Raw genomic sequence first — 26916 nt, 5'->3', positions numbered from 1 at the left:
ACTAAAGCAGAGTGGTCTATAACTAACATACTGGCAGGGCTGTCAACTTGTCAACCATGATGAAGGCATAGCTAGATTTTTACTGCATTGTTTCATAAAAGGAAAATTCCAGATACTTTTTCATTGTTTCTCTAAATTCCCAACATTTTAAAAAAGATCAGAAAAGGCATTTTCTAAATCAATGAATTATATTTTTTATTAAATACTAGAGGCCCAGTTCATGAATTTGTGCACGGGTGGGGTCTGGCCAGCCTGGCCCCAATCTGGGTAGATCAGGGCCGGGCCTGTTGGGAGGAGGAGATGGCGGGAGGTTGGCCAGCCAGCCTGCCCTGATCTGGGTCCGATCAGGGTCTGGTCGGCTGGGGGGAGGGGCTGTGGGTGATTGGCTTGGGGGCCCCACCCCCAATTGGTGTGGGGTGCTGATCAAGAGCCAAGCTGGCTGGGGGTGGGGCCACAGGTTGATCAGGGTGGTGGGGGCTGATCGGGGATGGGGCTGGCTGTGAGGAGGGGCAGTGGGTTGGCCTATCCACCCCCAAATAGGGTGGGGGTAGCTGATTGGGGGCCAGTGGCCTGGAGGAGGGGCCATGGGTGGTTGGCAGGCTGGCCCTGCCCCTGATGGGGTGGGGGGCTGATCTGAGGTGGGGCTGGGTGGGGTGAAGGGCTGCAGGTGGTTGGCTGGCTGGCCTGCCCTGACCAGGGCCCAATCAGGGAGGGGCTGTGGGTGATTGGCTTGTGGGCCCCACTCCCAATTGGTGTGTGGGGGGCTGATGGGGAGTGGAGCTGGCTGGGGGAGGGGCCACAGGTTGATCAGGGTGGTGAGGGCTGATCGGGGATGGGGCTGGCTGTGGGGAGGGGCTATGGGCAGTGGGCCTGCTGGTCCGCCCCTGAATGGGGTGGGGGGAGCTGGTTGGTGGCCAGTGGCCTGGGGGACGGGCCATGGGTGGTTGGCAGGCTGGCCCTGCCCCTGATCAGAGTGTGGGGGGGCCTGATTGTGGGTGGAGCTGGCTGGGGGGGGGAGCCACAGAATGATGGGTGTGGTGGGGACCCATAGGGGGTGGGGCTGGCTGGGAGGAGGGGACGCAGGCAGTTGGCCAGCTGGCCCTGCCCCTGATGGGGTGGGGGGGCCAATCTGGGGTGGGACTGGGTGGGGGGAGGGGCTGCAGGAGGTTGGAAATCTTTTCCCATCCCCTATTGGGGTAGGGGGGGGGCAATCAGGGGAAGGGTCCTCCAGGGCAAGGGGCTGTGGGCCAATTGGTGTGGTGGGGGCCCATCGGGGGTGGGTGGGGGGGAAGGGCCACGGGGGGGTTGGCCAGCCACCCCACCCTCAAGCAGGGTGGGAGAGTCTGATCAGGGGCAGGGCCGGCTGGGGGGAGGGGCCACGGGAGGTTGGCCAGCTGGCCCTACCCCCTGATCAGGCCAGTTCGCTGGCTGCTGTGGGCGTCATAGCAACCAGTTGTTCCAGTCGTTCTGGTGTACTGGTCGCTGTTTTTTTATATATATAGATACCTTTTTATTTTTCATATTTTCTCTCTAGCCAATCAATGTGATTTTAAACTTTTATGGTGTTTATATAAAAACTAGAGGCCCAGTGCACAAAAATTGTGCATGGGTGTGGTCCCTAAGCCTGGCTGGTGATCAGGGCTGATCATGTTCCCTGCCTTCTCACCTCGTGCCCTCCTTTCCTTGCTGCCCACATCCACTGCCACCCATCCCTGGTTCCCCATCCCAGCCCAGAGCCCCGGCCCCAATCAGGTGATTGGGGCCTGTGGGCTGAGGGCAGCTCCTGCATTGAGCATCTGCCCCCTGGTGGTCAGTACGTGTCATAGTGACTGGTCATTCCATAGTAACAATTGCTTAGGCTTTTATATATATAGATAACCCAGAAAGAGAAGAATTCTTAATGGCACGGCTATCAATATTCTTTGCTCTACTATAAGATAAATGTCTTTGTCATGTGTCCCTAATTTGGAAAAGACATTTATGTCTTTAACGGGCATAGAAAGTATTTATTCTCAGGCATGTGTATACATTTAACTAAGAAAGAAGAGGAAATGCAGATGCTATGACAATGGAGGAGTTTAAAACTCCTTTGTGTAGTTAGTGGAGTTAGTTGCTGATAACCAGGCAGCAGAAACAGAACATCTGTGGAATCTGAATGGAAGAGAACCATGTGGCCAAGGGCATGTGAAAGACATTTAGAATCTGAGGCACTTCCTCTTGCTCCAAATCAGAAGACAAGTAAGGAAGTGAACATTTTTGTCAAAAACCAACCAACCAACCAAAAACTATTATCAGCTTTTCCCCAGAGGAAAGAAGAAAAAGTCATTTTTTACAGTGTTAGAATTATAAAAAATAGTTACCTAGTAAGAGAAACTTAATAATTTTCTTATTAGAGAAAACCTAGCATATATACAACATAGCTTTATTTCCATTGTGTTTAATTTGGCCTTTATGAATTTTGGAAAATATTGTGCTCGGTTTAATTGGACAAAAAATTAATTGGACAAATAATAATAATCACATGTATGTATAAATGTGTATGTATTATTCCTCACCTCATTCCCAGGGAAGTAAAACTGAGATTAGCTTTGACTGATTTGCAAGAAAAAGTATCTTGAATTCTACCATACATTTCCTTAATTCAACTCTTCTCTTTCTTCTCTTGGTGCCCCCATAGCTTATACCTTCACCAGACATTCTGTAGTTCAGTGTCCCATCCTTCCAACCTCATCCATCTGTGAGCAGTCACACTCACTGATACAGAGTTGACATTGAAAGAGCAACTCCACAACAAAGCAAATCTTTCACAATTAATTTGTCTTTGTTTCTAGAGTTTTCAAAAATAAACCAAATCAATCTATCAAAGAAATAATATCAGAAAACTCCCTTTAGTAATGAAAAGAGAATAAAACTCAAAAATATGTGTGCCATTTTTACAAATAATATAAATTTATATTCATGCATTGTTTTCATTAGCCCATGAGCAAGAGTGCACATTGTTGGAAAAGCATAAGAGTTGCAAAGCATCTGGCTTCTGTTTTCCTGAATAACAAGTCACAATGGTGTACGATGAAACTGGTCTCAGAGCTGCATAAACTAACTTGCATTACATATTGTCAAGGTGCAAAGGTACAAGGAAAACTAAAATATTTACAGCATTTCAAATTATTCTGTGGGAGTTGATGTCATGAATCAGAAAGGGAAAAATTAAATATACGATAAAATAACCTTCCATGGTTAAATATGAATTAGTATTATTCTAAATGATACGAGAATAAACATCCATATTTTATAAGTATGTGGCTCTTTTGGAATTTAGTAAAAAAGAAATCTAGTGCAACTGATTATGCCAGAGATACAACAGATTTGAATAGAATCTTATTTCAATGAATGGTATTCTTTTTAGAATCTCAGATTTTTGGTTCAATAACTAAAGCTGATGAGCAACTCCTCAACTGCATAGTCAATGTAGAGCAGCATAAATTTCCTGTGGCACAGATCCATAATCTCAGCAAGAAACAAGGGACATTCTTGTGAACCTGTAAACTGAAGGGACATGGATTTCTGGCAACAAAGGCAACCACTGATTTTAGTCATTTCTTAGGAGCATCTCAACTCAAGCTAAGGTTCCAATGTCAGATTAGCATGTGAGCAAAAGCCACACAATACTTTAAGTCATGCCTGGCTTGTGAGCATTTACATGGAAATCTGTCTCTGGAAACCTCACCATCGCCCTTTTGGATTACGCTGGTGGAAGGTGGAGGTCTCCAAACACACAATTCCCTGAGGCTTCTTCTGAGAATTAGATCCTGGCTTCCTACAGTGTCAACCTAATCATTTTTAATGTCCTGAGTCATCTTTTTATTTTCCCTGGAAGCTTGGATACTCTAAATCCAAGAGATGGCTCTGATGCATTTCCAAGTATAATATTAGACACATGTTTTGGCAGGAATGTTTTCCTCCTAGCTCCCACCTAGACTTTGAAGTTGCTATCATTCCCACTGATGGCATTGCCCCCACTTGGCAATAGGTATCTACTAAGGCCATTCATGGTGAACAGGGTGACCACTTTTTCTCCGCTGTTGTTGCAAATGCTCTAGCTCAGCTTCATACATCATTTCTTGGACTAAGTACTTTTCCCGTCGTATTCGGTCATAAAGGTTCTTCGGTACATCTGGAATCAGGTATGCAATGAATGACTTGATCCCAAACACAAGGTGCTGTAAATTGAAGAAGAAAAAGTACACTTTTCAAAGATTCTGAAATGCCAACTATAAATCAGAAAAATCATGAGCAATGTTGCATTTGCCTTACAATCAAGCATCAAAACTCAGTATGTATCATCTAGAATATTAATATTTTAAAAGTTACATTGGGAATACTACTGTTGCCTTATATCCCATAGGTATTAAAAGGAAACAAATTTATTTTCCCTTTTCACTGCCACGGTTGATATCACCTTTTAAACACTGAATAAATCTTAAATTCTTTTATATAAAATCTTTACACACCATGCAATGCTATTATGACATGCATTGTCATACACAGATGAGAAAGATCACATCCAGGGAAAACCCATGTCCCATGGATGGTAATCCACAGCCTTCAGACTGAGAGAATACAGTCTGCCTGTGATGCTGGGATTAGACTAAAACTTCAGCATGTGCATTTTTCAGAGCTTTTACTCTACTAAGTTCTATATCATTATAACAGCTTTAAAATTTTTTATGTCTGTTGCACAATCATTCTATGATAAAAGTATTTTAAAATGAAGACTGACAAAGTATTATATATAAAAATCAGGAGCAAAAATCAAAAGGTAATATGCTGTGGTTAAAAGCACAGATGTTGCTCCAGCTGGTTTGGCTCAGTAGATAGAATGTCAGCCTGTGGATTGAAGGGTCCCAGGTTTGATTCTGGTCAAGGGCACATGCCCAGGTTGCGGGCTCAATCCCCAATAGGAATTATGTAGAAGGCATCCAATCAATGATTCTCTCTCATCATTGAAGTTTATATCCTTACTAGAGGCCCAGTGCATGAAATTTGTGCATGGGGTGGGGTATGTCCCTCAGCCCAGCCTGAATCCTCTCCAATCTGGGACATCCCTCTAACAATCCAGGACTGCTGGCTCCCAACCGCTCGCCTGCCTGCCAGCCTGATTGCCCCTAACTGCTTCTGTTTGCCAGCCTGATCACCCCTTAACCACTCCCTTGCCAGCCTGATCGACGTCTAACTGCTCCCCTGTCGGTCCAACTGCCCCGAACTGCCCTCCCCAGCTGGACTGGTCACCCCTTACTGTCCTCCCCTGCCAGCCTGGTCCCCCTCAACTGCCCTCTCCTGTAGGCCTGGCCCCCCCAACTGCCCTCCCCTGCAGGCCTGGTCCCCCACAACTGCCTTCCCCTGCAGGCCTGGGTCCCCCACCAAATGTCTTCCCCTGCAGGCCTGGTTGCCCCTAACTGCCATCCCCTGTGGCCCGGTCACCCCGAACTGCCCTCCCTTGCTGGTCCAGTCACCCCTAACTTCCCTCCCTTGCTGGACTGGTCACCCCTAACTGCCCTCCCCTGCCAACCCAATTGCCTCTAACTGCCCTCCCCTGCAGGCCTGGACACCCCCAACTGCCCTTCCCTGCAGGCCTGGGTCCCCCACAAATGTCCTCCCTTGCAGGCCTGGTTGCCCCCAACTGCCGTCCCCTGCAGGTCCAGTCGCTCCCAACTGCCCTCCCCTGCCAGCCCGGTTACTCCTAACTGCCCTCCCCTTCTGGCCTGGTCACCCCTAACTGCTCTCCCATGCTGGCCTGGTCACCCCCAACTTCCCTCCCCTAAAGGCCTGGGTCCCCCCTAACTGCCCTCCTCTGCCAACCCAGTCACCCCTAACTGCCCTCCCCTGCAGGCCTGGTCCCTCCCAACTGCCCTCCCCTGCTGGCCATCTTGTGGTGGCCATCTTGTGTTCACATGGGGGTGGCCATCTTTGACCACATGGGGGTGGCCATCTTGTGTGTTGGAGGGATGGTCAATTTGCATATTACCTCTTTATTATATAGGATATCCCTCTCCCTTCCTCTCTCTGAAATCAATAAATATATATTTTAAAAAAAGAGAAATGTGATTTGGGGTTCAAGTCAAGAACCCTGTAAAAAAAAAAAAGTACAGATGCAGAATAAGACTGCCTATGTCTGAACCCTACTCTGACACAGCTGTGCAACTTTCTGCAAATCACCTGTTCTCTGTGTATCACTTCTAAAGCAGTGATAATAACAGCATCTCTTTTTTTTTTTTTTAAAATATATTTTATTGATATTTTACAGAGAGGAAGGGAGAGGGATAGAGAGTTAGAAACATCGACGAGAGAGAAACATCGATCAGCTGCCTCCTGCACACCCCCTACTGAGGATGTGCCCGCAACCAAGGTACATGCCCTTGACTGGAATCGAACCCGGGACCCTTCAGTCCGCAGGCCGACGCTCTACCCACTGAGCCAAACCGGTTTTGGCAATAACAGCATCTCTTAATGGTTTACATAAAGATTAAATGAGTATAAGCACTACTTAAATATAACATACTAGAGGCCCAGCATGTGAAATCATGTGAGACCCAGAACTCCCGGGCCGTGGGACCCCAGACTCCCTTCCACCATTGCTGCAGGACCCTGGACTCCCTCCCTCTAGTGCTGCAGGACTCTGGAGTCCTGCCAGCTGGTGCTGTGGGACCCCAGAGTCCCGCCTGCTGCAGCCACCACGGGACCCATCAATGCACCTCCTGGTGAGTCGGTCATTGGTCGTTAGGGCGTTACGGCCAGAGGCCTTTTATAATATAGATTATTATTATAAATGTATCCTCTTTTTTTTCCCATGAAGAAAAGTAGATCTTTCAGTTTCTCGGGAAAGAAAAAAATCTGATATTGATAGAGTTAGCTCGATCTCTGGAAAAGAACTTCTTTACCTAAATGACTTTGTGGGAAGGAAGAAATCAAGACACTTTTAACTGAGTCCCAGGAAACTGCATTGCACAGTGGGTCATAGTAAGCAGGGTATATTTTCCCATAGAAAAGCAGGTCCTCACTATCCTTTTCTCTCTCTGATTTTGGCCATAGGAAACATATGCATGCAAAATTTGTCCATAGCCCTCAGTGGTACCTTAGAGAATAGATAATATATTCCGGTGCTAAACTCTTCACTGTATTAATTCAGTAGTTGTTTTATACTGAAAAAGGCAATAATTCTGTAGCTTCTCTAAAATTTCTTCATGGGTCTACAATTTAATATTGTTGCATGACTCTGATAATAAAAATACATGCACTTTTTATAAAAGCGTCTTCAGGTATAACTGACTGAATTATGTGATGTCCCTTATAAACTATACAGGATCAACTGTAATTAGAGTTTTTTTGTTCAGAAAATAAGTTTTTCCATACTAATGAATAGATATGAATTATTTTATCAGATGATGAAAACCAACCTTTTCTTTTTAAATTTTGTGCTAGGAGGCTCAAAACTAAGTTTTCAGTTAAGCTATGAGTAGCTTATTTTATCCTAGTTTTCTGGTACACAAACCCTCTAACCCACCTTCTTACATTATTGAGCTCTTGCTGTTTTGTGCTTGTTACAGTGGTTTCATTGTATCTGAACCTTTCACTAAAACATACTCAATTCTCTTTTTGGAAGTCAGTGAGTAACTTACTTCAAAGAGGCAACTAATATATCAGTTGGAAAAGTGTCTACCTATAGTTATTTTACCAGTTTGTGACTAACCTCAAACACGATAATGAAGGCCAGCCGAGCAGCGAGGATATGCCAGTACTGTAAGGTGAACTCATAAGGCTTGGAACTCCAAGGGGGACCTCTGTAGTCTCGGTACCTAAAATCCACAAAAACAAAAATACTTTGAAGAACAGAGATAAAAGTGTGGAGGTCCCAAATGTTCTTGGTTTGCCAAAACTCCAAAATGACAGTTTAAATGAGCTCATCAGCATTTAGGGGGAAGAGATGGAATGGTGAAAGCAAGAATAAAAGTAACTGATTTATAAGTCAGTACCTGCAATAACCAGATTTTCCCAGGCCAAGCTCACTCAGGTCAAAGAAGGATAGGCTATTGTTGACATATCCCTTTAAACAACTGGAAGAAAAGGAAAGCATCCTGTGATTCAGAGATTCATAAACTTCTAGTCCAATTTCAATTACAAATGACAGCATTTAACAGATATCATCATGCCTTTCATTCTAGTTTTAAATTCCTAGTGTCTCAGCTCTGATTCTATTGCCTAACTCCCATCTATACTAATAAAAGAGAAACATGCAAATTGACCACCACTCCGCTACACCCACCAGCCAATCAGGAGGGAGTATGAAAATTAGCTCAACAAAGATGGAAGTGGCCACATAGCTGGAGTGAGCAGGAAGCTTGGGTTGCCCCCAGCAATGGAGGAAGCCAAGCTTCCTGCCCACCCTGGCTAGCCCTGGCCTCCCTCAAGGCTACAAAGTTTCAATTATAGAAGATAAATAAATACCAGATACCTGCTTCCAGCTAGCCCTGGCCTCCACTCAAGGAGGCGCTGAAAAAAAAAAAAAAAAAAAAAAAAAAAGAAAGGAAAAAAGGAGGGGCTGGGAGTCTGGGAGTCAGAGGGCATAGACAGCCTGAAAACAACCCTCAGCTCCTCACCCAGGCTGGCCACACTCCCATGAGGTGAGGGTCCCCACTGGGGGGCTTGGCCAGCCTGCAAACAACCATCATCCCCTCACCCAGGCTGGCCAGGCACCCCAGTGGGGACCCCCACCCTGAAGGGGGTGTGGCCAGCCTGAAAATGGCCATCAGCCCTTCACCCAGGATGGCCAGGCACCCCAGTGGGAGCCCCCACCATGAAGGGGCTGTGGCCAGCCTGCAAGCAGCCATCAGCCCCTCACCCAGGCTGGCCAGGCACCCCAGCAGGGACCCCCACCCTGAAGGGGATGTGGCCAGCCTGCAAACAACCTTTAGCTCCTCACCAGGCTGGCCATGCCCCCCTTGCAGGGATCCTCACCCCCTGGGGGCATGGCCGGCCTGCAAATCACCACAGGCCCCTTGCCCAGGCTGCCCCACACCCCAAGAGAACCCCCACCCTGATCCAGAACACCCTTCAGGGCAAACCAGCTGGCCCCCACCCATGCACCAGGCCTCTATCTATACTAATAAAAGGGTAATATGCTAATTAGACTGGGAGACCTTCCAGGAGAACTTCTGGACGTTCTTCTGGACAAAACCATGGTGATGGTGCCGAGGTAGAGGTGGTTAGAGGCCAAGAGGTGATGGCAGTTGTGGGTAATCAGGCTGGTGGAGGGTGGGTCTGTTGGGGGTAAGCAGATCAGCAGGGGGGCCAGTTGGGGATGAGCAGGCCGTCATGGGGGTCAGTTGGAGGTGATCAGGACAGCAGGGGGGGACTGTTTGGAGTGAGCAGGTCAGCATGGGGGCAGTTGGGGGCGAGAAGGCCGGCAGGGGAGGCAGTTATGAGTGAGCACACTGGCACGGGGGGCCATTGGGGGTGATCAGGCTGGTGGGGGGGCATGTGGGGGCAAGCAGGCTGGTGGCAGGGGGAAGTTGGGGGCGAGCAGGTCAGCAGGCAGAGTGGTTAGGAGGAATCAGGCAGGCAGGTGAGCAGTTAGGAGCCAGCAGTCCCGGATTGCAAGAGGGATGTCCGACTGCCAGTTTAGGCCCAATCCCTGTAAAATGGCAGTAGGAAATCCTTCGAGGGGCCCCAGATTGGAGAGGGTGCAGGCTGGGCTGAGGGAAACCCCCTCGCCATGCATGAATTTATTTCGTGCACTGGGTCTCTAGTCTATAATAATAAAAGTGTAATATGCAAATAGACCAAACAGCCAAACAACCTTCTGGATGACCTTCCAGAAGAAGCCAGGGCTGTGAGGGCTGAGGCAGCCACCATGCTGCAAGGACCAAGCCCCTTGCATGAATTTCATGCACCGGGCCTCTGGTCCTATATAATAAAAGGCTAATATGCAAATCGACCAAATGGTAGAACCATCAGTTGCTATGAGGCGCACTGACCACCAGGGGTCAGATGCTCAATGCAGGAGCTGCCCTCTGGCGGTCAGTGTGCTCCCACAGGGGGAGCATCACTTAGCCAGAAGCTGGGCTCACTGCTAGCAAGTGTAGTGGTGGTGGCAGAAGCCTCTCTCACCTCCACAGCAATGCTAAGGACCCCTCCAGGGATGTCCCCGGGGAGCAGGTCTAAGCCAGCAGGTGGACATCCCCCAAGGGGTCTGAACTGTGAGAGGTTGCAGGCTGGACTGAGGGACCGCCCCCCGCAGTGCACAATTGTCATGCACCAGGCCTCTAGTTACATCTATAATTAATGAGACAGACTAATTTTCCCACCAATAGTTTCTATCTTACACTTTCATTTGGCTTATATTTAGTTAGTGTTTACTATGCACTAGGCATTGTGGTAATTACTTCCTATGGATTGAAACTCTATAAATATGTTTTATAAATATGCCTGTAATACTATTTGGTTAATTATAATTAAGTGGCCAATCAATAAACATGTCTACTTTTGATTTATTTATTAACTCATTCAATACATATTTATTAAAAACTGCATTTTGTTAGAAAAATTCTAGATGCTTGGTATTCAACAGTGAACAAACAGGTAAAAAGCCCTATCTTGGTGGTTAGATATTAAATTGTGGTCAGGGTTTTTAAATAACCTGAGGATATATATATATATAGTCTTAATCTCCATCATGTAAATTAAAGAACTAAGGTTTACAGAGACTAAAAAACTTTATCTAGGTCTGTAATTCTTAAAAAAATTTTGGTCTCAGGTATCCTTTATATTTTTAAACATAAAATCTCAAAGACCTTTTTTTCTTATGGGTATATCTGCTGACTAGAGGCCTGGTGCACGAAATTTGTGCATGGGGTGGTGGGGGGAGTTGTCCCTCAGCCTGTCCTGCATCCTCTTACAATCCAGAACCCTTGGGGGATGTCCAACTGCCAGGTTAGGGCCGATATGAGACTGGGCCTAAACCAGCAGTTGGACATCCCTCTAACAATCTGGGACTGCTGGCTCCTAATTGCTTGTCTGCCTGCCTGCCTGATCACCCCTAACCACTCTGCCTGCCTGCCTGATTGCCCCTAATTGCTCACCTGACTGCCTGCCTGATGGCTCCTACCTGCTCTTCTGCCTGCCTGATCTCCCTTAACCACTCACCTGCCTGCCTCATCGCCCCTAACTGCTTGCCTGCCTGATCACCCGTAACCACTCTGCATGCCTGCCTGATTGCCCCTAACCACTTCTGCCTCAGCCCCCGCCACTGTGGAAGGACGTCTGGAAGGTCGTTCAGCTGTCCAGTGTAATTAGCATATTATGCTTTTATTATTATAGATATTTAACACATTAGAAATTAAAACTGAGAAATTTAGAAAATATGTCTCTAATAATTAATTTAAAATAGCTATCAACTCTATTGTAAGTTAATAGAAATAATACATTTTTAAGAAAAAATAGCTATATTTCCCAAGAGGAAAAATGTAGTGAAAAAAAGGTATTGTTTTACATGTTTATAAATTTCTTTAATGCCTATCTTAATAGAAGACAGCCAGATTCTCATATCTGTTTCTGCAGTTAATCTGTTTCATTATGGTTTGTGGGTTGAAGAGTAAACAGAGAATCTGTCTTCAAAAATATAAATAGTTGGGTAAAGGAGGACTATTTTAATAATACTTCAAATAATTTTCAACATTTTTCTTGGATATTATACCAAAGCTCTACATCTGGTCATTTCTTATAATTTAGTTACACTGTGGAATCTAAACATATCAATAAAGTTTCCATATGTCATTTATATTAAAATCCATAGGTCTATCTTGAACTTTTAATTTTTTACCCATAAATGATTTTGTAACATCCAATATGGTCATTTGGAAAAATTTATTCCCTCAATTATGTAGATCTTCCAAATGTTGATATACTCTTACTATAGGCTATGAAACATCACAACTATTAATACTACCATTGATTTTTATTAGAAAAAAATCTGACTTCTGGGAAGCTTTCAAGATCACAGTGGTAGATAAAAGTTATTCAAAAATCAAATTTTCACTTCAAAGTTTGAACTTTATTAATGGTAACAAATACTGTCAATTATTTTCTTTAAAAGGATAAGATAGTTTTGTGCATTTTATAAAAGAGTGTCTACTAAATACCCACATCTGAGTAATCATAGTTTGGCTATCCTTATTTCATACTAAAAAAAAATTTGTTGAGTTTTTAGCTCTAACAAGCACAGGGTATTTTTCTTTGAGGTGATAATCTCACTTTGATACGTAACAGAAGTGCTTCATGCACACTTTGCATTTTGTCATATAGAATATTGAAAAGAAATTTATTCCAGAGTAGAGATTTGATAAAATTAATAGTTACTACTTTTTCATCAAAGAATTTCTAAAATTTCTCACTGGCACTTTTTTTTAAAAATATATTTTATTGATATTTTACAGAGAGGAAGGGAGAGGGATAGAGAGCTAGAAACATCGATGAGAGAGAAACATCGATCAGCTGCCTCCTGCACACCCCCTACTGGGGATGTGCCCGCAACCCAGGTACATGCCCTTGACCGGAATCGAACCCGGAACCCTTCAGTCTGCAGGCCGACGCTCTATCCACTGAGCCAAACCGGTTTCGGCTCACTGGCACTTTTAAAATGGTGATTATATAGTTGTGAGAAATACCATCTTTACTAGTACTCCTTGGTGCCCCTGCCTTGAGTTAGAAAAATGTATCCCCATTGCTCTTACATCACCAGTGCAAAGATTAATATAGTGAGAAAAGGAAGTTATGTCTTAGTATTATTATTAACATAGTATTGGCCTCATGGAACCTGAAAGAGATCTGCAGAGCCCACATTGAGAGCCACTTTCTCAGGGTAACAGTTGTTAGAACTCAGATTCAAATGCACACCTATCTTATTCCAAACCTGGAATTCTTAATTATAAGGCACACTGGCTTCACTCCCTTACCTATCCTAGACCTCATAATTTATCATTTCTATTGTTATCGGGACAATATCCTCCACTTCATTGCCCTTTTATCCTTTGTCACTTTGTCCTGAAAATTTACAATCTGAAAGAATTTACTCCAATGTAACTGCTAAGCATAGCTAGGAAAAATTAAACAACAGGATGACCCTAAGTATATGTAGTTTCAACTTCACATAAGCTCTCCACATCTCTTGAACTTATTCTACATCCTTAGTAACAGTCAAGATGAAGAAAGGGTCAGGTGCTATCTACTTGAAAGGCAGGTCCTGAAAGTTCACAACCAATCTCATTTTCTTTGCCTCTAGGTGGCAGTAAAGACACCAGCAAATGATGCTTCTAAGAGCTGTTAAACATGTCCACACATTTTAAATCTGCTTCTAGAGCATTTTGAATTAAAAAAAAAAAAGAACATTTTTGGTTTTTCACTATTAATAGTACAACCACTTTATATTTATATAGTGCTTTACAGTACATAAAATGTTACCTTAGACATCATTTCATAATCATAGGTCCAGATTGATGAATAAAAGGTAAAGTTAGAACCTGAACCTAGGGTGTTAGACTTCAAGTTGAAATACCTGGAAAAGGCTCTGAAATATAAAATAAAATCTCATGCCTTTATTACCTTTCTTTGAAAAACTGAACTGTTTATGTTTAGTAAGGCACTGCAGGGTTCTGAGAAAACGTCATCAGTTCATCAGCAGATCTAAGGGCTGATTTTGCGCTAAATCAGGGCTCAGCCTATTGGGGCACATGCCCTGCATCTAGATAAGACACATCCCCCAAACCTCTCCTGAAGGCAGAAGGAGAAATAGCTTCTCCTATCACTACTTTGTCTCCTATCACGACTCCCACACCTAAGGCTAATCTCCTCCTAAAACTCAGTCTCTTTTATTTTCCCCAATACCTGCATTCAAGGAGGACGGAGCTGAACACCCTATAGCCCTTGAAGCACTGGTTCTAAACTGGATGACTTGGTCCCCCAGGGGACATCTAGCAATGCCTGTAGACATTTTTGATTGCCACAACTTGGGGAACAGGGAGGTTGCTACTGTTAACTACTGGGTTAGGGCCAAGGCTGCTGTTAAACATCCTATGATACACAGGACAGCTCTCTGTAAATTACTTTTGAAAAATCTCTAGTCATAGAGCTGACGGTTCCTTCAGCTTCTGTATGTCCCCACCAACTAGCTTTATTCCCTTCAGCAATTTCTTGAACCAGAGTGGGCCTCAATTTCCCCATCCACATAGTCAAAAATTGCACTGGATGATTTCTAAGGTCTCTTCCAGTTCTAAATTTGACTTCTAAATACGCTATAACACTTTAAAACAATAGTTTGATGTGTGATGCATTTATAAGTGAAAAACATAGAGATGCTAAAGTTATTTGCTGTAAAACAGTTGTTCTTTTTATCCCACTTGATTTCATCTAATAAACACATTATAACTGCAATGATCAGAAACATTGCCCCGATGGTCACAGAACAAAACTGCCCAATAAGTTCCCATTTTAATTGCAAACATAAAATATATTAGAAGAATGCATAAATTTCAATCTTACTTTTCACCATATTCAAAATGACCTGCACAGGGGCCATATTTGTATTCATAGACAAAACGTGGGATGTAATCAGATGTAATAGCAATTACAAATGCATTGGTGATCACAGCCAGTATACCAATTCCTTCAAGAATTCCATACCAGATACCTATTTGGAGAAAGATTAAAGATAGTGAATAAAGTAAAATAAAAATAAAACCCTTTCATCAATCTTATTTTGAAAAGAATGTTTTATTTATGTTGGAACCAGAGCTCAGTCTATTATAGCATTTCACTGCAGATTAAATAACTACTGAATGCTTTGGCACAGAGGGAAGGTAGACTCCCATCTTGAAAGATTTGAAAATTAAAATATCATTAGGAATTGGCTCTTGTCTGTAATAATGAGACATAACAGTTGCTTCAGAGCCTAATTAGAACTTACTGAAGGAATACAAATAAACAAAAATCTTTAAGTTCTACAATCATTGGGTAAAGTATGAAATGTGTGTATTCGCTATGGGTTTTGCCTTTATCTTTGTCAAATACCTTTTTAAAGTAAAAATACAAAAATACCTAATTTGGTATCAGTTTTGTTAGGGCTGGAAAGGAGCCCTACCAATAGAAACCTGCGTGGTGTTAAATAAGATCTAGCCACCTCTTGTCTTTGCAATGCCAAAACCATTTAATTCCTGAATCTTACCTATGTCAGTTGCTCTGGCCGGCAGAGGCCTCCGCCACTGGGTGACAAATTTGTATGCATCCAGCCTGATTTCAATGATGTTGTTTAACAAAGCCAAAAGAGGGGCCAGAGGAAAAGCCGCAACAAATATGGTGGTAAAACCAAATTGCAAAACTGTAAAGGGAGAACATTAGAAAATTAGTAATGTAAACAGTGTCATTTATTGAATTCCTTCATTGTGCAATATTAAGTGATTTACATAAATTGCCCTTAATCTTTTCAACATCTCTACAAGGTAAATATGTTTACACCACTTTAGAGCTGAGAAAACTAAAGCTCATATGCGTTCAGTAAATTTGCTAAAGGGTAGATAACTAAACAATGTTAAAACCTGCATTAAAATTCAGATCTCAGTAGACTGAAAATCTATGTTCTTTTCACCTTTGTATACCATGTAGCATAAAGAAGGAGTAATGACAAAAGAAGTGGAAATCAAAGAGGCCTTGAAAAATGCTTAGCTCTAGAAGGGACCCAAAAGACCTAATCTTGCCCTCTCTTTGTATAGATGAGAAAACTGAAGGCCAGAGAAAAAGCAAATGCTCCTTTAAAATATGTGCTCAAAAGCATGTTGATTTACTATGAATCTTCATTTTGGTTAAATATTATGGCTGGCAAATGTTATGAGGACAACATGTGGTAGACTTCCAAGGGCACTACTTTCATATCTTCTCTAGTTCTGTTGAGATAAAGTTGCAGATGTGCTTTAGAATGCTGGGTTAGAAAGGAGAGAGATGGCTTTCTCTCTTGAACAAAGCCTGCGTGAAATAGAAAACTAGTATCAGAAGGCCAAATAGCTCTGTAGAAGGTTCTCTCCTTACCCATTTCTAAGTATTCATCCATTAGTCCGTGAATATTCATGGGCTGCAGATTCCAATCATTTTCCCACTGAGGTATAGAAGCATCTTGTATTCCCCGCCTGATTTTATGTCGTGACCACCAGTTCTGGATCAACCTACACCACAGAGCAGACAAAGGACTTTTGAGCTCTTTTTTTTAAGTATTTGATGAGTAATTTATAGTATACTAGAGGCCCGGAGCATGAAATTCTTGCAGGGGGGAGGGGTGGGGTTCCCTCAGCCCAGCCTGCACCCTCTCCAATCAGACATCCCTCTCCCAATCTGGGACCGCTGGCTCCTAACTGCTCACCTGCCTGCCTGCCTGATTGCCCCTAACCACTCTGCCTGCCTGCCTGATTGCCCCTAACCCCTCTGCCTGCCTGCCTAATTGCCCCTAACTGCATCTGCCTGCCTGCCTGATTGCCCCTAACCACCTCAGCCTGCCTGCCTGATCAACCTTAACTGCTCCCCTGCTGGCCTGGTTGCCCCCAACTGCCCTTCCCTGCCGGCCTGGTTGCCCCCAACTGCCCTCCCCAGCCGGCCTGATTGCCCCTAACCCCTGCTGGCCTGATCTCGCCCCCAACTGCCCTCCCCTGCCTGCCTGATCACCCCTAACTGCCTCTGCCTTGGCCCCCACCACCATGGCTTTGTCCAGAAGGAAGTCAGACGTCTGGAAGATGGCCGGTCGACCCAGTCTAATTAGCATATTACCCTTTTGTTAGTATAGATTATATAGGATAGGATTGCTTAAATGGTGGGGAAAAGCCTTTTTCAGCAGGAGGAGATGCCCTTGGCAGACAAAAACACATAATCCCTGTATCTGGACTGATAGCCAGCCATATGCACTATACTGCCAAACCACTCATTAAAAAATTGAACTGCTTCCTTACACCTTACACCAAACAGCTGTTGCCCCTTAAAACCTCTCCTCAGCCCCAACCTTAGGTTCTGCCTTTACAGTTCACTCAGATTAGGTTCTAATTGGTTGATTTCTATGCCAATCAGCATCAGAAGCTCCACCTCCTAGGCAGCCATTGGCTCCTCACAGTTCACCCAGATTTGGTTCTGATTTGTTGGTTTCTATGCCAGTCAGTGTCTCTGGGCCTATCTCTGGTCCTATTTCTGGGCCTGATCCACAGCCGCCATGGCAGCTATGGATCAGGCCCTGCTTCTCTCTCCAGGCCTCTCTCTGGGCCTGATCCACAGCCTCTCCCTCTCTCTCTCTCTCTCTCTCTCTCTCTCTCTCTCTCTCTCCAGGTCTCTCTCTCTCTCCAGGCCTCGCCAGCAGTCACGGCAGCTGCTGATCAGTCCCCGCCTCTCCTCTCTGGGCCTCGCCAGCAGCTGTGGTGGCTGCAGATCAGGCCTTGCCTCTCTCTCCAGGCCTCTCTCTGGGCCTGATCCTCAGCCGCCATGGCAGAGGCATGGAGGCCTAATGACCTTGCTGTGCCCACCTTGCCCCATCCACCCCTGTGCTGCCCCACCCACCCACTGGCTGTCAGCCTTGCTGTGATAGGAGCCTGTGGGCCATGGGGGAGGGACCTAATGATGCTCTATGCACTTCCTGGTGACCAGTAATCTGTTCGGTTGTTTAGGTCGTGACGGTCCCTGGTCTTTTATAATGTAGACTAGAGACCCAGTGCACAAAATTCATGCATGGGTGGAGTCCCCAGGCCTGGTGGGCGATCAGGGCCAATCAGGGCCAGGCTGATCAGGGCACGAATGCCCCAGCGGGGTCAAGAGGAGGTGACAGTCACTGGGCTGGGTGTGGAAGGAACAGATGCCAGATGCTGATGCTGCCCTGGGCACCCTGCCACCCCATGGTTCCCCGCCTCCCCCCTTCCTCCTTCCCTCAGTGCTGCACTACCACTGGGGGCCTGCTGGCCAGGGGAGGGATGGGGGAAGAGGCCAGGGGAGGTTTTGATCCCCAGTTGGGAACATGCCTGAGGCCGCCAATCAATAATTCTCTATCATTATTGATGTTTCTATCTCTATATCCCTCTCCGAAATCAATCAAATATATATATTTTAAATGCAAGGTTTTTAGAGGAAGAAAGGTAGGGCAAGGGAGCTATTGACAGGGGGGCATTTGAGATCTTGCTCACATTTCAAATAGGATAACATAAGGTGGTCCTCAGGGGGTGACAGGTGAGGAGTGGCAGTGGGTGAAGCAGGGCACTGTGGTCTGAGGAATGGGCTGTAATGACTGGGAATGTCTGTGACAGTGACACTGAGCGTGTATTGGGGCCATCGCTGGGATCATTCATCCCTAAGAGGTTTTGATTCCAGATGGGAGGAGAAACACGGAGATCAACAGGCCTTTCTTAGCCTAGAAGGTGAGGCAGGTGGCAGGAGTGGGCTGCCCTGCTTCCCTACAAATGTAAACACACAGTGTAACTGCACATGGATGTCAGTCAGCAGCCAAACCAATGCCCAGCCAGCCCTGGTGGCTGTGTCCTGCCACACTCTGGCTGTGCTGCAGTGCTATTGGCTGGGAAGGCTGAAGCCACGCCTTCAAGTGTACGTAGTATATGAAGGGGTGGGAAGGAAGCCAGAAGCTGGAAGTCAGAGCTGAGGAGGCCCAGCAGCACTGCCTCCGCCATGGAGATGGAGGGGGAGCAGCTGTCGGTGTGACCGGCTTTAGAGTCGGAGGGGCTGTGCTTCCTGCACATCACCAGTGAGTCTCCATGAGCCCATGGTGTGCCAGCCAGGCTGGGTGGGGCCTGGGGAGGCCTTTCCCTCCTGGAGCCATTCTTCCCAGGGTGGCGGTGTTTTTTTTTATTGGAAAGCAAGCTCTGGGCTTGTGGTTCCTGGGATCCCTGGGCCATCGTGTGCACCTCCAGGCCTCACTGCGCCCCCCTCCTCCTCTTCCTGTGTTGAGCGTCTGGTCCCTGGTGGTCAGTGCACATCATAGTGACTGGTGGCCTGGTCAACTGGTCATTCTGGTCATTCCACCATAATGGTCACTGGGCTTTTATTATATAGGTTAGCATCAATTACCCTAAAACTACACTAAACATTCCTGGGAACTGAAGGTATTTGTATGGTCTCATCTTTCAATTTAGCATGAGAGAATAGGCCTCAGCCTTCCAGAACTCTCCTAGATCCTATAAACATCTACATATTTATCTAGGACTTGATCTTCCATACATTTAGATGCTTTCTGATATTGATTAGACAAACATTTATTTATATGACTGCTTCCCACCCCTCATCTATATAAATAATTAAATTCCTATGTTGCCTGCTGTGATTGCATCTGAGCCCTTCATTTCTCATAACCCCAAATGTTCTGGGCTATGCTTTCTGAACATGAGTAAGAGCATGTTTCACATTAAAAGAAAAAAGAGAGAGAGAGAGAGAGAGAGAGAGAGAGAGAGAGAGAGAGAGACCTAGAGAGAGTTTCAAGACATGCGGTTTCTAGTCCCTATCCTTCAATCATTATGTGGTGAGTTTTAGCAAGTCACTTCACTTCTCTGAATTTATAAGGTGAAGGGTTTGGGCATTAGTGATTACGTTCTGTTACTATAGTGAATGATAATTTACAAACAATTGGTGTGTGTCTGAATTCATTTCTCAGATTTGTAAAGAAAGTAACAATACTCTTTCCTAAGCCCAGGGACAGTCTTGAAATTAAGTGACTCAGAAATATCCCAATATGTACATACTGTGGGCTTTTGGGTAATGAATTATTTTAAATTAGATGAAAATAATCTCTGAGATGAGCTAAATTTCACAGGACTTGGTAAACAGTACACAACTCTCAATTTTCATTAAGTGTGGACCTAGAACTTCAGTGGGAGTTGGAAGAACCACAGGTAGACCCAAACGTCAGGCAATGCTTCAATATGTGCCCCATGGGGGCTGCCTCTGGGAGCCCATGAAGATAAAACAGGGGATGGAGGTTAGAATTGAGGCAGGTCTGCTTGCTTCTTTTATTTATTTCAGTTCTGCTTAAGATTTGACTTGAAAAAAGAGAACTGTGGTTAAAAAGTTTGAAAACCATGCTTTAGTGACTGGTTTACCCCTGTGAAATTTTCTTCAACAATGTCTTTGCCCAACTGTTGGACAAACACCAAATAAGATTTCCCTTGTCATGGTACCTTTGGCGCTTGATATGCATAATCCAGGTTGACAACTGGGCAAGGCCTTGGTAAAAATGTGCTGTTCAAAGTACATGGCTGATACAGAAGTCTAGGACAATGAGTACAATAGAATCATTCTTCATACTAAATTACTACACCACCGTGATGGTGTTTATAAAGTACTCACAGCATGTCAGATCCTGTGCTAGGCAATTAATACCTAAATTTCTCAGGCATTTTAAAATGATACTCCCCAAACCATAGGTTTCAAAGAGATGAGCTAAGGACAGGAAGGGATATGAAGAAAAGACTAGGCTTCCCAATCCTCATCTCCTATTCTGTCTTCATTTAGAAGAGATTCATTTAAATGTGTTATAAAAATCTCTTCACAAAAGGTATGTCACTTATTGACAGTTAATGAGCATTGGGTCATCTCAATTAATCTTCATAAATCCCCTATATTACAAATAAAAATAATAACATCTCAGTAAGGTCAAGTAAGTTATAACTTTAGCAAGGGGCAGAGAAGAAATTTGAACAAGGTCTCAGTAATTTCATACTCCATGCTCTAGGACCACTTGGAATTTAATACAATACTTTATGCTTGATTTCAGGGTTAATATCACCTCTCCAGGCCCAGGGTCTCTGCTGAGAAATGTCCTGATGCCATTTGTGGACCAGCAGGGAGAAAGAATCATGGTATAATTTGATGACTAATCCTCAACTATTTTTATATCATCTATCAGCTAACCAGTTCTTCCCTCATCTTCAGGAAATTCCTCAGAATAATCTTATTTCTAATCTTGATTTACCCAAAGCTTACATACAAAATTGTTTAAGATACACTGTTTCACTGTATTCTGCAGGATAATCTTTAGTAGATGTAAGAGTGGGGATTCAGGATCCTTCCATGTCAGCAATTCAGACAGTTAAAACTTACCTAAAGGGACAAAAAAGTGGTATTGATCAGATGTTATCACAATCAGTCTTGTTCTAATGATGTGTGTGTGTGTGTGTGTGTGTGTGTGTGTGTGTGTAGCAAAGAGTACAAACCTCATCCATCCATGAATTTATCTTTGTTTTACTCATTTTTTGAGGGAGGATGTGTGGAAATGGAGTCTCTATTACACAATAACTGTCTTGGTCTTTTGATAACCAAAATAAATCAGAAAGTTATTTTTGTCCTCAAGAACCTGTACTATCAATAATGTTTTAAGAATAACAAGTGTTTTAATATGTTGCTCAGAGTACCAGTTACTCTATGGTGTATATCTATTTGTATTTCTTTAGTCCTTAAAATTGTTCTTGAGGTAGCTATAGCTGTTGATCCCCTTGTGGAAATCTAGAAACTGAGGCTCAGAAAACTTTACTAACATATACACAGTCACACATTCAGTGAGAAGCACAGTAAGAACTGAACCCTCATCTAACTGCCAAGCCCAAATTCTTAAGAACTGTCCCCACTACCTCCATCTTCTTTGTAACTATATATAAGGCAATTTTAAAAACAAAGTGCTCACGGATATCCCAATTCCATGAAGTTGTTCCATATTTGCTTCAAAAACATGATAACACCCATCTGGAGGCAGAGGTCTATCAAGCAGCCACTAGGATGACACTGAAACAGAACGAGAACAGCAAAGATCTTGCTTTTCCCAGTTGTCTCAAGCATCCCCACCTTCAAATTGTAAAGCAAATTCTTAGGCCAGGTCACACTAACTATCTCAAGATGAAGACACTTGATCGGGGAGATTTTAGGATTTATATTGGGATTTTAATCAAAATTATAACAGCAATAACATCAAATATAACTTTTAATAAGCACATACTATCTGCCAAGCTCTGTGTTAGGCATGATCACCTTCAATAAATGTTCTGGAATACTACCTATCTATTCACAGTCAGGAGATGGACAAATATTTTCTTTTATGGAAAATGCTTATATTCTTTTTAAATAACATTTTTATGTTAGAAAACTTTAAATTTGTCGAACATTTGTAAACATGATACAGAGAGTTCCCTCCATTGTCCCTAATACTACCAAGGTATATTCGTCAAAACTAAGACACCAACATTAGTACAATGCTATTAACTAAACTCTAGACTTGATTTAAATTTTTCCATTTATATCCTATTGACCCAGGATACGCAATGAATTTATTTGTCATGTATTACCCAGTCTCCTCTGATATAGACAGTTTATGAGTTTTTTATCCCTTGATACTTTTAAGGACTGCTAGTATCCTGAGGGAAAATCCCCCAATCTGGGTTTTTCTAATGTTTTCATATGTTGAGACTGTGGTTATGTGTTTCAGGGATGAAGGTAGATCACAAAAGTCAAGTGCCATTTTCATCAAATCCCATTAGCAGCTACATGATTTCCACATGATGTCACTAGTGGTATTTTATTAACCTTAATCACTAGGTTGATGTAATAGTGTTTTTCAGGTGTTTCTACTGTAAAGTTACTCATTTTTTTCTTTTCCCTAATCTTTTCTTTAGAAGTAAGTCACTAAGTCTAGCCCATTCTCAAGATGAGGGAATATCTAAATATATTAGAAACATTTTTAAGTGATAAAAGCATGCCCCAAAATAGTTTGTCAGTATGATCTAGATTTTGCCTTGTGATCCTCTGCATTTTTAGATGTTCAACAAAAGTTAGCATTAGACGAAATTGGGCACATTCAGGGTGGTACTGCATTAACAAAACAGAAACAGATTCATGGCAATAGACTCACGGATACTGCCTGGGTGAAAAACTGAATGGATTAAGCAAAAACCAAACCAAAACAAAAAAAAAACAAAAAACAAACAACAACAAAAAACCATAGACACAGACAACAGTATGGTGATTACCAGAAAGAAAGGAGGGTAAGGGTAGGTAAAAAGGTTAAAAGGGAAATAAATGGGGATGGAAGATTTGACCTTGGGTGGTGAACACACAATTCAATATACAGATGACATGGAATTGCACACTTTGAAACCTATATAAATGTCAGCCCAATAAATTCAATAAAAATTAAAAGAAAATTCTACCTCTTAAAAAAAAGTTAGCATTAGAAACCCACACAAACAAACATGTGATTACAATGAACAGAGCAATCCAGGTGTTATGCTTGAAAACTATGCACTACAGAAGACATTTGGGTAGAAAAACACGAGTCCGTTTCTTTGGAAATGGGTTCATGTCCTGCTCATAAAGATGATAGACTCTACAGCTTTGATCCAGTTTCTATTTCTATCAAGTAGGTACCAGTGGGACTTCAAAGAGAACAAATAATTAGGACAGGAAGAGCCTGCTTTTCCAGTTTCAGCACAGTAATTTAAAACTCCCTATCTGAGTCAGAGATAGGGTTTGCCAGTGGTAATTTTTATTATGTGAAAAAGTCTCAATTTTCCCATCCAAGCATGCCCCTTCTTTCTAGGATGAATTTAGGACCCCCTGAACTCTGCCACATGTATACGATAAGTGGGTAGGTAGAATGTCTGAGGCAGAATAATTACTAAACTACAGAAGCAGATCACAGATCACAGCTGCAGGCTGAAACTTCATTTTTGCAGTTTCAAAGAGGTAAATTAACTTGTCCAAGGTCATGCAGTGGTGACTGGTAGTGTGGGAATAGAAGCCTTAGTCTCATTGCACCCTAATCCACTGCTTTTTTATATAATGCTAAGGGTGAATTCTGTTTACCATATGTGTTTGCTGCCTTGAGGGGCTGGTTTAGAAAAGCCTATATTTAGAAAGAGTAAATGAGCAGGCAGGAGACCCAGGCTTTGATTCACATTGTACCACTCAAATTTCTATGACCATGGACAACCCAAAGAAAGCTGGGTTGCCCTAACCGGTTTGGCTCAGTGGATAGAGCGTCAGTTTGCGGACTGAAGGGTCCCAGGTTTGACTCTGGTCAAGGACGTGCACCTTGGTTGCTGGCACATCCCCAGTAGGGGGTGTGCAGGAGGTATCTGATCAATGATTCTCTCTCATTGATATTTCTAACTCTCTATCCCTCTCCCTTCCTCTCTGTAAAAATCAAGAAAATATATTAAAAAAAAAGAAAGCTGGGTGCCTTCATCAATTTATAAGAATGTTTCTATAATTAGAGGCAAATTATATAACTTCTCTAAGCTTTCTCTAACAGAATTCTTGTGAGAAATAAATGAATTAATGTATGTAGAACACTTGAAAATGATTGCTGGAATGTGCTGGCATATAGTAAGTCCTAAATAAAAGTTAGCCATTATTAACATTTTATGTAGATTTACATAAAATCTTATGTGAGATATTTTATAGCTCTTCATAAATATCCTAAATTGTAGTATAGTACTTTTTCTCTCTCTTTATAATGGCTCCCATTATTTGTGCCAGGGGCTTTACATGCATGATCCAATTTAATCCACTTATCACCAATACTACTAAAATAGCCATTAACATCAAAATTTAAAAAAGAATAAACCTGAGACAGAAATAGTTAAGATCATGCATCTGGGTGGGACAGAATTAGTATGTAGACTGTCAGACTGGAAAGACAAAATATTTATTACATATTATGGTTATGCTCTTTTCTTTGACACTATTAACATCAAAGGAAAGGAACTTCATTTGTATACCCCGTATTACCCAGCAGAGGCCTAGATTAGCATATGTGTCAATAAATGCTTGTATAGCTGAATTCAGAGGGTCAGTTCTTACCTTCCATTATATATACTTTTTATATCTATACTTCTAGGATTTTTAAAGTTTATCACAAACCCCAATTTTTTATTGCACAGATTTTGTTTTTAAAATAAATAATCCTTTGTTGAAAAATATGGCCTCTATCTATGTCATATATTTATATGGTGGAAAATGTCTTGGATGGCTATAAAACATTTTTCCTGACACTAGTATTATAATTATTTCCTTGGGACTCTCAAAGAAGAATAATGGCTTCTAATAATTTCACAAGGATATCTAATTAAACAAAATTATTGGTGGCACCAAACATACAGATCCACCTGCCTATAGCCACTCTATTCCCCACACTACCCTTGCTAACTTCAGTTGGACTCCTGGAAAAAAGTAAGCATTAGTTCCCAAATTGGATAGATGGATAGTCTTTTAGCAGATTTAGTCATTATTCTGAGCTATGAAAGAAAACTGCAGGTTAGATTTGGGGGCTTCCCCAAAACCTGGGATATTGAATAGCCTTAGTCTGCTATTGGCCAATAGAATAATACCTGGGTAGCTATGGAGACAGAGCATTGATAAATATCAACTACAATTTATAGAGTATCTACCACAGGGGTTGTGCTAATTCTGTTACATAAATTATTTCTTATCTATACTAGTAAACAGCTTTGCAACCTAAGTATTACTGTTACCAATTTACAGATAAGGAGAAAGATATTCAGAGAGTTTAAATGAAGGGCAAAGAATTAATAAGTAACAAGGTTAGCATGTGAGCCCAGTTTTCTATAATATACAGCATATGTTCCTAGAAAGTTTTAGGTTTTCTCAATGTAATCCCTTCTACCTTCTCTCTCCTGTCCCTCCCACAGTCATTGGCTCACATCCATGCATATCCCCACACCCACCCTTACAAGGTTACTTACTTCCTCCAGTCTCCACCGGTTAAAAAGTTTATTGTAATTTCCTGGGTGGCCTACAAATCTGTAAAAAGCCATTTTAATTTGTTAGCATTTATGTGGGTTGACTGAAGAACATCTAATGCATCACAAGTGCATGTGTGGGTAGACATAAAGGTTCATTGGTGCAACTTGTTCTTAAGTGGTTGACTTAGGCTAAGCTTACACATCAAAGTACCTGACATGAAAAGGAAAAAGTGATGTGTGAATTCAATACCAATGGGTTGAGAAAGTACAGAGAAACCAACTGAATGGATTTTTCCACTTTCACCTGTAGAGTTTTAATGTCTGGTTGACCGAGTTAAAGAATATTAACATAATGGGCTAAATAATCTAATTTAAAATGTTTCTAGCTTCAGTATGTTTCCTTGGCACTGGCTGGAGTGTTAATCATATGGCAAACCAGAACCAATAATTTAATATGATTTGTTTCCATTTTTTTTTTGCAGCAAAAAATAGAAAAAAAATGTTCACATGATTGGTAGAAGAGGTTTCCACACTAAGGCGCTGTAACCTAGGGTTATTCAAAATTCATATTCTTATTTAACAAAACCATTACTGATGACAGGATAGTCATAATTCAACCCATGTAGGTATATAGGTTTTATTCTTTTATGCCAACTTTAGTTGGTAGCGGCAGCTGGAAGTACTATCCTGAAATCTTTTGACTCAAACATGTGAAGACTGATTAGCCCAGTTTTCCATGGCTGGGGAATCAGAAAGTGTCCCTTTGTTAACAAATTGGAAGTGGAACTGTTGAGAGTCTTTTTCACTCTATAAAGATGATGTATATAAAGCTGACTTACCTCCCCAAAAAGAAAGCGATATAGAAGATAGAACTGTTTAAGTTAACAAACTGGAAGAGGAACATCTTCAGGGCAAAACTGTTTTCCCATTCAGATTCTGTTCGAGGATATTCTAAAAGGAACATAGAGTTTGTTTACACAGATGAGGTGAATGACAAAAAAATGTGGACACAGAATCAGAAGCCCCATGTTTAAGTTCTGGTTCAGTCATTTGCTAGTTCTGTGAGGCACTCCGTAAAATGCCTGTCGAATGTGAA

General features: G+C 42.7%; 1 protein-coding gene across 2 annotated transcripts in view; it reads right to left on the bottom strand.

Annotated features, from left to right (window-relative positions):
- Positions 1–1526: 1526 nt before the first annotated feature.
- ANO3 (anoctamin 3) overlaps positions 1527–26916 on the bottom strand; it is a 208379-nt gene continuing 182989 nt past the window's right edge. The window contains exons 19-27 of one of the 2 annotated variants that reach the window (XM_080642758.1): positions 26660–26771; positions 25821–25878; positions 21749–21846; positions 16129–16262; positions 15272–15424; positions 14590–14737; positions 8031–8111; positions 7748–7853; positions 1527–4220 (exon numbers count right to left, since the gene is read on the bottom strand). In XM_080642758.1, coding sequence (XP_080498884.1) covers positions 4038–4220; positions 7748–7853; positions 8031–8111; positions 14590–14737; positions 15272–15424; positions 16129–16262; positions 21749–21846; positions 25821–25878; positions 26660–26771 — 1073 coding nt within the window. In that variant the 3' untranslated portion in view covers positions 1527–4037. The remainder of the gene's footprint in view (positions 4221–7747; positions 7854–8030; positions 8112–14589; positions 14738–15271; positions 15425–16128; positions 16263–21748; positions 21847–25820; positions 25879–26659; positions 26772–26916) is intronic. The other variant, XM_080642759.1, reaches the window with a different exon arrangement.

Source organism: Plecotus auritus, assembly GCF_963455305.1.
Source record: "Plecotus auritus genome assembly, chromosome: 9".
Taxonomy (NCBI): domain Eukaryota; kingdom Metazoa; phylum Chordata; class Mammalia; order Chiroptera; family Vespertilionidae; genus Plecotus; species Plecotus auritus.
This window is presented reverse-complemented; position numbering and strand designations above follow the sequence as displayed.